Source organism: Myotis daubentonii, chromosome 20 (assembly GCF_963259705.1).
Source record: "Myotis daubentonii chromosome 20, mMyoDau2.1, whole genome shotgun sequence".
Taxonomy (NCBI): domain Eukaryota; kingdom Metazoa; phylum Chordata; class Mammalia; order Chiroptera; family Vespertilionidae; genus Myotis; species Myotis daubentonii.
Genome location: NC_081859.1, coordinates 2,886,417 through 2,898,863, shown reverse-complemented (window position 1 = coordinate 2,898,863; position 12,447 = coordinate 2,886,417). Strand labels below are relative to the sequence as shown.

The following is a 12,447-nucleotide window of genomic DNA, read 5'->3' as shown; positions in this document are numbered from 1 at the left end:
TCTAGTAGAGATGGCCTATGCAATAGGACCTCCCAGGAGTCACCCTATTAACCTGCACTCATGTGTCCCAGGAAGGGCCTTGTTATGAGCAGCAGAAGACGTCAGCCACCCAGTAAATTCCAAGGCTTTTAAGAGCGCTGTGCCAGGACCCAAACCAGGAGCAAAAACCGAGTCGGGGCGGGAGAGGGGGGCGTGGAGCCGGACAGGGGCATGAGGTACTGCTCTGCGCGTGCGCCCGACGGTGACTTCCCTGTACGCCCACCGTACGTGCGCGCCCGCGCTCCCCGTCTGTGCGTCATACGTGCGCGCCGGCGTCCCCTGCGCCGCGAATATCGCGCTGCGAGTCGGCACCTGGCGGAGCGGAAGTCTGGGAGGGGCGTGTTGCTGGACGACGGGCACGCCCCCTGGCGGCGGCGGCGGAGCGGCGTGGCGCTGGGGGCACGCAGTTAGGCGTTCTCCGCGGGCAGCCGGGGGCGGGGCCTCGCCTCCTAGCGCGGGGTCCTCGGCGGCCTGGGCGGCTCCTGCCCCTTTTACTGGCGACGGCGAGCGCGGCGGCCTCAGTGGGTGCGCGGCGGCGGCGGCGGCGGCGACGGAGGAGGCGGCGGCGGAGGGGGAGCGGCAGCCGAGCGAGGCGACGGGCGCGGCCGGAGGCGGGCGAGGCGAGGGCGGCGGCGGCGCGCGGGGCCGGCGGCGGCGGCGGCGGCGAAGGGGCGGAAGATGGCGGACGTGCTCAGCGTCCTGCGACAGTACAACATCCAGAAGAAGGAGATTGTGGTGAAGGGGGACGAAGTCATCTTCGGCGAGTTCTCCTGGCCCAAGAACGTGAAGACCAACTACGTGGTGTGGGGGTACGTGTGCGGGGGGCCGGGCCGAGTCGGGCGCCCCGGGCACCAGGTGCCGGCCCCTCCCCCCGGGCCCCTGGGGGTGGGGACCCGGGGGGCTGCGGGCGGGGGTGTGTGAAAAGTTTCTTCGGGGCCAAACTTGCACTTTTCGCGGGGGTTGCGAGGGGAAAGGGGGCGCCGTGCACCCCTGTGGGTGCTGGGGCGGCGCGTTCCTGCCCCGCTCCCCGGAGCTCCCTGCACGGAGCGCTGGCGAGGCGCGGGGGTGCTGCGGGGGCGCCTCCGGGACGCCCCTGGTCTGTTCTTGACCTCGGTTCCCTCGCTCCGCGTCGCGAGTGACTGCTGCCCTCGCGGCGCCCGGCTCGGCTCCTGCGCTTTCGGGGTTCCCTGGAGAGAGGAGGGGTCGGGACTGGGGTCGGGACCGGGCCCCTTCGGGGGGGGGCGCCCGCAGGTGGTGCGGCTGCAGGTGGTGCGGCTGCGGGTGGAGGCAGGGGCTTCCGAAGGGAGGGGCGGGGGGCTCCGGGTTGGGGGGCTGGTGGGGGCGATCCACGTGGGGCGTCCTGGTTGAAGCCGTGCGGAAAGCGCGGAGGCCCCGGCCTGGCCGTCGCCCGGGTCTTTTCGGGGGCGTCTCTCGCTCCCGTTGGAGGGTCCACTTGGCGTCCTAGGGGCCCGCGGCCGGAGCTTGCAGGCTCGTGGGGTTCGGGTGGGAGGGAGCCGCGGGCTTTGGGGGGAGTCGCGGAGCAGCGGGGGGGGGGGGGGGGCGGCGGAGGTGACGGGCGTGTGCGGCTGGTTTCTGGTTTTCGCCTTTGTGGCCCCTGGGGCTGTGTGACCTGTGATGGGAGCGGCGTTCTCCCCACCCCCCTGCGCGCGTTTTCTCTTCTCAGAAAGAGAATGAGCGATGATCACGTTTGCTTGAAGTTTTCTTTCTTTTAATCGTTAAAGAGTCCTCGGTTCAACCTGGGAGATAGGGAAGTTCTCAGGGCCCTGGTGCCTGCTGGAGGAGGGTGCCCTCCTCGGTCACCAAGAGCTTGGGGGGCCAGGGGGGGTTTCAGGAGTTCCGTTTGGCCTGTAGACACGCTGGGCTGCAGGCCTTTTCCTGAGTAAACGAACGGACACACGGATACGCTGCAAGGAGCGGGTGGGGGTGGGAGTGCTGAGGGCGAGAGGATGGGGCGGCTCTTCCAGGACCAAGGAGCTGGACGCCGAAAAGGCTGAGAGCCGAGCGGAGCGGAAATGTTTGACAGCAACTCGGGGGGCGGGGGCGGCGGGGGAGTGCCAGGGGGCGCCTCGCACAGCGACTCGCACACTCGCACAGCAGGGACTCGCCCAGTTCCTGCCCATCTCCACGTGCGCGTGTAAACATGCGCGTCTCCATGGCGTTCCCCATCTTGCTGCTGGCGGGCCTTCTGGACTTGGTTTTTCTGTGTCCTGAGCGAGCCTCTGGGGTTACCCACGCCTTAGGTTCAAGCGCAGTAAGTGAGGGTGATGTGTGGCTAGGAAACTGGGTTTGGGCTGATGGTACTGGTGTGCTCAGACCCTGGGTGTGGGTGGGAGAGGCGTAGGAGGCTGCGGTTGGTTGCTGACGTTGGGCAGTAAAGAGCTGCGCCCCCAGCCCTGGAAGGTGGTGGCGATGTTTCATCGCAGGTAGAATTCCTTGGGCTTTTACATCATTGCTTTCCTGTGAGGGCGGTCCTGAGAGCGACACCTCCAGGTTCATTGTGGTGCTTGCTGTAAGCATGTCGCTTAGGACACGTGGAGCCCGTCTCTTGTATTTGGCACCTGGTGACAGTGTGCTGCGAGTCAGTGTCACTCATTCTCCGGGGTCCTCAGTGCGGTACTGACGCGCTTCTCCATTGGCAAAGCCCAGAACCGAACTGGGCCACATCCTACAAGTGCAGGCACCTTAGGGTGCACCTGTGTGCTTCCCTCCGTCTGGCTTTTTGTCATTGCCTGCCTTTGCGTTCCTTTGGCCCAAATGACAGGGCCACTTACCAGGTGCTTCATGCTCTGTCTTCCTTGGCCGTGTGAAATCCATTGTGGGAGAGCTAACGGTCTCGGCGGGTGCACGCAGAGCGAAGCGCACGGAACCGAGTTCGAGCTGAGTAAACTCTTGCTGTCGCTGTTTCAGGACGGGAAAGGAAGGCCAGCCCCGGGAGTACTACACCTTGGATTCCATCTTGTTCCTCCTCAATAATGTGCACCTTTCTCATCCTGTGTATGTCCGACGCGCAGCCGTGAGTAGAATTCGTTTTAAAACGTTTTATTTAATTGGTGGCTACCACTGGGCATGGGTTTCAGATCCAAAGGGCGAACGGCTCCTAGCGTGTCCTCATGACAACATGGTGATTGATGTCGATTTTTTTTACATGTCAAGTGGGGGTGGTGGTTACGACAACAGAAGTTTTGAGGTTATTTGTAGGGATGTTTTTAAAAAACTTAACTTGTCTGTGGAAGAACCCTGGTATTCAGAACTCTAGTTTAATCTTTAGAAAACGTTTTTGACATCAGAAAGAATTAAAAGTAACAGACAACTTTTAAAATGAATGTTTAATCAAACTTTTCACACTTATTGATAAATTAATTTGTTTTCAGTTTTGCCTGATTTCTGCATTTCAGTGTTTGAACACTGGTTTTCTGAACAAGATATACATACCTAGTGTCAATTTCCTTTAAAAATACATTTTTATACCGAAACCGGTTTGCTCAGTGAATAGAGCGTCGGCCTGCGGACTGAAAGGTCCCAGGTTCGATTCCGGTCAGGGACATGTGGGCACATCCCCAGTGGGAGATGTGCAGGAGGCAGCTGATTGGTGTTTCTCTCTCATCGATGTTTCTAATTCTCTATCTCTCTCCCTTCCTCTCTGTAAAAAATCAATATTTTTATTAATTTCAGAGAGGAAGCAAGAGGGAGAGAGAGAGAGAAACATTAATGATGAGAGAGAATCAATGATTGGCTGCCTCCTGCATGCCCCCCACTGGGGATCGAGCCCACAACCCAGGCATGTGCCCTTGATTGGAATCGAACCCGGGATCCTTCAGTCCGCAGCTGACGCTCTATCAACTGAGCCACACCAGCTAGGGCATGACATGTATCTTTACCAAGTTTCTTATCATAGTTACTGATTTGATTTCTAACTTAAACTTTTGATTTCAGACTGAAAACATTCCTGTGGTTAGAAGACCCGACCGAAAAGATCTGCTTGGCTATCTCAATGGTGAAGCATGTGAGTCCTTTTTACATTGCGGTCACTCTTAGGCAGACAGGTGACCTACCTGCACTGAGTGCATCGGCTCCCTTTCCCTCCCGGGAGAGCGAGTGCGTGGTCCCGGCTCCCGAGGCCAGGCACCCACGGGAACGGGCTCCATCACCTTGCACATTCTCACAGGCTCTGCCTTTGAAAATCCTTTATAAAAAATTCTCCTTTTATTTATTTATTTTTCTTTGTTAATCCTCAGCCAAAGATATTTTTCCATTGATTCTTAGAGTGGAAGGGAGGAGGAGAGACAGAGAGAGACATCCATGTGAAAGAGACACATCGATTGGTTGCCTCCTGCACACGCTCCAGCCGGGGCCCGGGATTGAGCCTGCAACTGAGGTTTGTGCCCTTGACTGGAATCGAACCCGTGACCCTTCCGTCAGCGGCTGATGCTATATCCACGGAGCCAAACCGACCAGGGCTGCCTTTGAAAATTCTTGCTTTCCTCTTGTATCATCAGTTTTCTCTTCTGCATCGTTCCCTTTAGAATACAGACAGTAAGGGCTCATGTGAAAGTGAATTTGACCCCTACATTCCTACTCTCTGCTGCTCCATTGGTCTGACCCTTTTTGCTGCAGAGACCTTTGCCAGCATGGTCTGGTAGCCCTGCTGCTGCTGCTCTACCTCTGCTTTGCTCTGAGTCCACTCCAGCCTGGCTTTCCTCCCCGCCACCCCGCCAAAGCCCTCCTGTGAGGGCAGCGCTGACCGAGGGACGGCCAAGCCCCTGGTCTCTTCCCACAGCGCTCACCTCCGCACACCTGATACTGTTGCCCGCTCCCTCTCCGAGAACCCGTGTTCCTCGGCATCGGGGCTGCTGTTGTCTTTCTGCTCATCGTCCACCTCTCTGTGTTTTGCACACTTCCTTCCCGCCAGGGTCCGGGTCACTCTCAGCACCTTCCCTCGGAGATTTCTAGGCAGATGTCTGGGAAATTTTTTTATTTTTATTTTATTTCAGAGAAGAAGGCAGAGGGAGAGGGAGAGAGAGACATCAGTGATGAGATAGCATCATGGATGGGCTGCCTCCTGCATGGCCCCTACTGGGGATCGAGCCCGCCACCCGGGCATGTGCCCTTGACTGGAATCGAACCTCGGACCCTTCAGTCCGCAGACCGACGCTCTATCCACTGAGCCAAGCCAGCCAGGGCCGGCATCTGGAATTCAGTGTATCCTGAAATGCAGTGCCGATCCCTCCTCCGTCTCCTGGAAACAGAACTAATACAGCACCTTCACTCGCAGGGTCCCCCCTGGCCAGGGGTTGCCTGTTCACGTAGTTGCTCCTCCATTCCATCTTGACAGTCTGACAGCCTCTGGCTGGCCTCCTCCCATCCGGTTCCACGCTTTGTCTCCAGACCTCTGCGTGGCCCCCCCACAGGTCCCCACACTTTGTTTTTACCCCCCCCCCCCCCGCCTGCTGTTAGTGACCTGTTTCTGTCACTCCCCTGTTCAAGGCCATCCTGTGGTTTCCCTTCACACCTACCCTGCCCTCCACCATCTTGCTTCCGCCTAAATCTAACCTCATCTTGGCCCAGTGCTGCCGGCTCTGTCAGCTGTTCTAACCTGAGAGCCTTTGCACGTGCTGCCTCTGTGTTCCGTTCTGTTGCTCAGTTGTGACACTTTCTCCCTTTCTCCCATTCTGTTCCGATCTGTGGTCTGTTGGAGCACTCACCCGATTACACTGAATATAGCCCTGCTTTCCCTCATCCCCTCGTCTGTGTACGCACCTCCCTGACTTACTTACAACCCCTTAGGTTGACCTGAAATTATGCCTTTATTTGTTCACTTAGATATTGTCTGTCTCCCCCACGAGAGGGTAAACTCTAGGGGGCAGTCGTTAATACCCAGCATTTAGAACATGCTTAATAGGAAGTGCTCACCTGGAAAAGTGAGTCCGTTTTCATTTGCATCCTGCAGAGCATGAATAAAGTGATTGAGAAACGTTTGGTCTTACCTTTCCCGCGCTGTGGTTTGCTCTTGAAGTCCTTAGTCGGTGTCTTGTCACCCGTCCTGCTCCACGGCCGTGCCAGTGGGTGGCTCTGCACGGTCCCCCGTGTCGTGGAAAGACCATCATCGGGACCGTGGGCCTCCTGGGCTGTCCTCACTGAGCCCGGCGGGCTCTCACCGAGGGCGCCGTCGGATGAACAGGCTCGTTCGGGGCAGTGCTTTCGAGCGAATGGTGGTGTTTTCCAGAACAGAATTGCCCTTTTCCATCCTCGCTTCCTGCCGTTTCTGTGGGAGAGAATTTTGGTCTTCAAGTGTGTTGCTAATTTAAAAAAAAAAGGCTAGTTCTGTGGTTTAATGAAAAAGTTGACCCGATCTTAAGACATTCCATGTTCTCAGAGGACGACATAACAGCTGAAAGATACCAGTTCTTGACATATTTGCATATTTAATGTGATCCCAATAAAAATCCGGAGGGGTGGGTGGAACTAGCAAAGATGATTCTAAAATTCACTTGATAAAATGTCACAAAAATTTGAAAAAGAGCAATAAGAAAATACCTGCCGTTTCAGAGTTTAGAACTTACAATAAAGCCCTAATAAATTCAAACGTGAAAGAATAAGCTGATAGAACAACTTCTTTGTTAGATGTTAAGGTGTGTGAGTTTAATGTGATTAAAAAGACATTTCCAATTAGTGGCAAAAGGTGGGAGTATTCAGTTAGTATGTTGGTAAAAAGTAAAAGTTGTGGCATTATACAAAAATGACCAACTGGGAAAAGGTATTTCAACTCATATTAAAGTAAAAGGGGCAATCTCACTAATGCTATGAAGTGGTCTTAGAACATAACACCAGTGGATTATGTGCGCACAGTTCACAGAAAAGGAAATAAAATAATGTGAAAAATGCTTCATTTCACTCATAATAATAGAATTGCAAACTTAAACTATACAGAGAAGCATTTTTTTAATCGATTAAAATATGGAAGCTTGATAATACACTCTGAAGCTGTGAGGAAATATATTTTCAAACAGTGTTGGTTTTAGTGTGAATTGATACAATCCCCACTGAAGAAATTTTGTAGTAATCATTCGGAAACGACATTGAAATCCTGCATCTGCGGCGTTATCCTGAGCTGTATTTGGAAATGGATGGAGCAGTGTATTTATAAAGTTTTCATTGTGCCCTTGCTTGTATTGGCAAAAGAGAATTGAACTACCCATTGACAGGGAACTTGAAATTACAATTAATCCATACAGTAGAACACTGTGCAGCTATAAAAAAAGTTAAACGCTCCACATAAAACAAGCTCAGAACAATGTGTAGTATGCTATCTTTTGTGTAAAAACAGGGAAAAATAAAAGTATGATTGTGTATTTCTGTGTCTACAGAAAAACTCTAGAAAGCTGCCCAGGAGATTAGCAGTAGTCACATGAGGGGGTGGGACTAGGTGAAGGGACAGGTACACCCCTGGGTTATCCTGCCTTTATTTTGAACCATTCAAAATCAAATGGCTTAGTTTAGTTTAAAATAACTTGTTTACCAATTATGAGTAAACATTGCATTACAAAGTGAATGTTAACAAGTAACGCTTCTCTCATATGTGTATGTATGTGTATTTACTAATGACTGACTGCTGCTACGTGCACGTGCTGTGATACTGGAGTGTGTGCTTTGACCAGTTGATTTTAGTCAGATTATATCAATCATTTGTAAGTTAAATTGTTAACCATAGATGGTCCTACTAATAGGCTTTCTGATACAAATTAATTTTTTAAAAATACGTTTTCATTGATTTCGGAGAGGAGGGGAGAAGGAGAGAGAGAGAAACATCAATGATGAGAGAGAATCACCGATTGCCTGCCTCCTGCACACCCCCTACTGGGGATCGAGCCCACAACCCGGGCATGTGCCCTTGGCCGGACTTGAACCCGAGACCCTTCAGTCCGCAGGCCGATGCTCTATTCATGAACCTGGAGTGTTTTCCTGTACACCAAAAGGTGGCAGGTTTGCTTTCTAGTCGGGGTGCATGCCAGAGGCAACCGATCTATGTTTCTCTCTCTCTCTCTCTCTCTCTCTCTCTCTCTCTCTCTCTCTCTCTCTCTCTCTCTCTCTCCCTCTTCCCCTCCTTCCCTCCCTCCCTCTCTTCCTCCCTGCATCCCTCTAAGATCATAAAAATAAAATAAAATGCATTTACAAGGCTGCTTTAAAACTTATTTTTTTTATATTTTTATTGATTTTTTTACAGAGAGGAAGGGAGAGGGATAGAGAGTTAGAAACATCGATGAGAGAGAAACATCGATCAGCTGCCTCCTGCACACCCCCCACTGGGGATGTGCCCACAACCAAGGTACATGCCCTTGGCCGGAATTGAACCCGGGACCCCTGAATCCGCAGGCCAGCGCTCTATCCACAGAGCCAAACTGGTCAGGGCTAAAACTTACTTTTTACTTAGGAAATCATTGTATATAAAGTAATATAACAAAAAAAAAAACCCCAAAACTCCTTGAGCTTTTCATTTGTAATAACATCCACTATATATGTTCAGATATTGACCTCACACACATCTTTTTAAATCTTCAGCAACGTCGGCAAGTATAGACCGAAGTGCCCCTCTAGAAATCGGTCTTCAGCGATCTACTCAAGGTATGTCTTGTTGAACGTTTATCTTGAACTTTTAAGAGCCTATTCCCAAACTATACATTTATTGCTTCTTTTTCTTACAGTCAAACGAGCTGCAGATGAAGTTTTAGCAGAAGCAAAGAAACCACGAATTGAGGTAGTAGAGTTTTATTGTAAAGACGATTCGTATTGTTAAAGAAATTGGGATTTAGAATAAAGCTACATGATGGACAAATGACTTTATATTCCTTATTGATGAAAGTGTTGGAATAGATCAGGGGTTGGCAAACTTATGAAGACTCAGACAGTAACTATTTTAGCCTTTTTGGGTCATTTAGTCTCTGTTCAGCCACTCCCATAAGTTCTAATACAATTTTACAAAACAGATGGGGGCCACATTGGGCCTTCGGGTTAGGATTTGCCTAACCTGGGTAAGGTGCTATGGCAGTTGGCTTCACTCTCAGGAGCTGTGACTATAAAGCGCTCATTACAGTTATTTCTGGAAATATCGACACTTCAGGTTGGCATGTTACAGCCACTAAGTGGACGGTTAATATTGGTAAATAAGGTAGTTCTTCGCCTGCAACAGAAGCACCTAAGAAAGGTGGTTTCCTTCGGGAAGAGCAGTTGTTGACTAGCTAGTGTACTGCCTACGACTGGGAATTTTATGATACTATTTATTTAAAGTTGTCACAAGCTCCAGATCAGTCACGTGTAAATCCCACTGAAAATGGAGGATTGTACAGCAGGGCTACACTGAAGATCTGAAAAATGACCAAGCTGGTTGTATATCAATGAAAAATACAGGAATGATACCGTAGCCATCACTAGTGTTAGCATCATCAGGAACCCGATATTTTATTTCCCACTTGCCAACTGGTTGTACCTTTTGCCAGCTATATAAATAGCAGAACATCTGTAGTTAAGGATAAGAAAGGTGGCTGTTAAAGGAATAGGGTTGGGTGGTAAGTAAAAACAAAATTATGGGCAATATTTGATGGTAAAACAATGTAATTTTAATTAGCGTACTCTGAGACATGGCTCTGTATTTTAGGACCGATAACAGTGGTCATTAGCTCCTTGTTATGGCTCTGTGGGTACAGATTCATACCTGTACCTCTTCACTGGTTACAGATTTTGTGGCACGAAAACTGAAATTTCCCCAAATTTCTCTGTATGAAAGGAGGCGGTGACACTCTATGCAAAATGAGTGAATTTAAGGATACTACTTATTTAGAAAAACCTTAAAACCACAGTATAAATATCAAAAGAATTGAACAAGTCAGAAATGCTAATTTTCTAGGACTCTGGTAATTTGAAAAATCAGCAGGAAATAGCATAACAAAATTTCTTCCAGAGCATTTATAGAGTTAATATTTACACAGCTACACTGCATATGCAGTTTTCACTGAGCGGCTATAGATTGAGAGCCTGCAAGGCCCTATTCTGGGAGAGAAAAACCTTGAGGTGGGTTCTGGTCTGAGTAAAATTGGGCTGCAGTTGTTTTTAAAATCTGCAAGGAGTCTCCTGTGGAACTTGAGTGATAGTATGTTTATGCCTTTGTTACAAATGGCAAACATTTATTGCGTTTCCTAAAATACTATCCTTGCAGTCATGTCAGCAGCATGTCTGTTTAAGAGTTTCACATGAAAGATTAATATTAGAGCTGAATTGGAGCATGGCATCGTTTTAGACCTCAAATGCATTGATGGTTTTTATGCAGTTTCCTATCCCATTGGTCATAGACACTGACTCTGGTCCTCAGGTTTCTCATTTGTTGAATGAGGAGATTAAATTAGGTCGGAGCTACTCAGTTTTGTTTTTTAACACATTGCGTACCGCATAGAAATCTCTAAGACATACGCCAGGGACCGCACGTTTTTGGGCAAACTGCACGTTACTTAAATCATCATAACTACAGATCATAATGCACTTTAGGTGTTGTTTTTCAGTAATTATAACATTTTTATTTACAAAAACAATTAAACAATTAAAGTTCCTAGTACTTTTTTAACGTATGGTACTGCATAAAACATTTTCTAAAAGCGCCAGGAACTTGAAGACGAAGACTATTCGAATGACCAAAATACAATGTAACTGCAATGCTTTATGGGTTCGTGCAATTACATAGTTTTTCGTAGATTGACCTGCACGGTTTCCACCAATGAGATCGCTTCATTCGATGTGGACAAGACAGTGTGTTGACATCTAAGGTCCTTAACAGATGGCGCGCGAAACACGAGAAAACTCGTGAGCGGTACGAAAGGTGTTTAAGTAACCAAACATTTTCGGACGAAATTTTATCTGAAAATCTAATATGCAAATTAGGTAAAAGGTTGAATTCAGACAAGAAGTGGCCCGAGGGCACCTTGTAGGCAACTCCTGATGTTCGGAGGAACAGGCTACAAAGCCATTAAAGGTTCGCTTCTAGTGTTTTGATCTGTCCTGGTGGAGTCAGGACCTGTGACAACGGATGCAAACAATCTAGATCCAAACTGAGATTTTGACTGTGGTGAAAGTTTTTATGAATGTAGTTATAAACTTTCCCAAAGAATAGGAATTTACCTGTTGTATGCTATCTTTCTGAATGAAGGTAGCTATGATATCTCATGCGAAGACCTCTTAATCATAGAAAAAGGTAACTGAAGGTTTTTGATAAGTGTTTATTCAGTTCTACTCTTATGTGATCCAACATACAGTTATTATTATTGTCCTTATGCAAGTGAAAGTAATCTTGAAGTTGACAGAGGACTAGGGATGCCTGGAACTTCGTAGGCAGAAGTATCTGTGAGGGAAAGTTACGTGTAGTGTTTTTCATTCTAAATATTAAAGCTTTAAAATACTCACTGAGCTGCGACTTTCCAGGATGAAGAGTGTGTGCGCCTTGACAAGGAGAGACTGGCTGCTCGCTTGGAGGGCCACAAAGAAGGGATTGTGCAGACGGAGCAGATTAGGTAAGAATTCCTTTGGCAGAAAGAAGGCAGTTGGGTGTGTAAGTGGATGGGAAAGTCAGTTTAATGCACATTTCATTATAATTTGGCAAAGTATTTGATTTGGCTGAAGGTATGCTGATATGCCTTAGGTTTTTAGGGAAAGTTGCACAGTATTATGGAAAATGAGTCAAGTACTAGAAGCATCTTCAGCATCTTCTGTAAAGCACCTGCATCCTAATAGAAATAAACCAGTTACTGTATCAACTGTTAAGGTACCCAAACACTTTTTAACTTTCCCTCATTTTACATTGTGAAAACGACACCAGGGTTAAGATGGTTATCTTAATGAAATCTGCACTCAGTGTTGTCTTTTTTTTATGGTTCTGAAAGTCTCTACTGTTTTGCCTATTATTTGAAACTCAAGTAAAGAAAAGGAAGCATCAAAATATGGTTTCATCTTCCAGACATGAAAAGGAATGTATATTTATGTGGTACATAAAAGCCCCGTTACAATATATTATGCATGATGACATACAGGTGTGAAACCTTTGAAGTAAATTTCAGGGAAAACCTAAGTTTTGAATTCTTTACAGAATGAATTTTTCACCCCCAGTCCCTTCCAAGTGTGTGTGTGTATGTGTGTGTGTGTGTGTGTGTGTGTGTGTGTGTGTGTGTGTATACACTTTGCATAGGTAGAGGGATGTAAACAAATGAAAGTATCAGGAAAACAAATTAAAGCACCCATAGTAATGCGTTCTATTTTGGGTGGGGAAGACATGAAAAAATGTGAAGATTTCTGTTGCATTGGTCCTTCTAAGATATTAGTAATATTTCTACAGGGGCTCTGTAAAATCTTAGG

General features: G+C 48.4%; 1 protein-coding gene across 1 annotated transcript in view; it reads left to right on the top strand.

Annotated features, from left to right (window-relative positions):
* The first annotated feature begins 522 nt into the window (after positions 1-522).
* CDC73 (cell division cycle 73) overlaps positions 523-12,447 on the top strand; it is a 61,859-nt gene continuing 49,934 nt past the window's right edge. The window contains exons 1-6 of the mRNA XM_059677692.1: positions 523-848; positions 2,968-3,073; positions 3,994-4,063; positions 8,617-8,679; positions 8,760-8,812; positions 11,521-11,609. Coding sequence (XP_059533675.1) covers positions 718-848; positions 2,968-3,073; positions 3,994-4,063; positions 8,617-8,679; positions 8,760-8,812; positions 11,521-11,609 — 512 coding nt within the window. The 5' untranslated portion in view covers positions 523-717. The remainder of the gene's footprint in view (positions 849-2,967; positions 3,074-3,993; positions 4,064-8,616; positions 8,680-8,759; positions 8,813-11,520; positions 11,610-12,447) is intronic.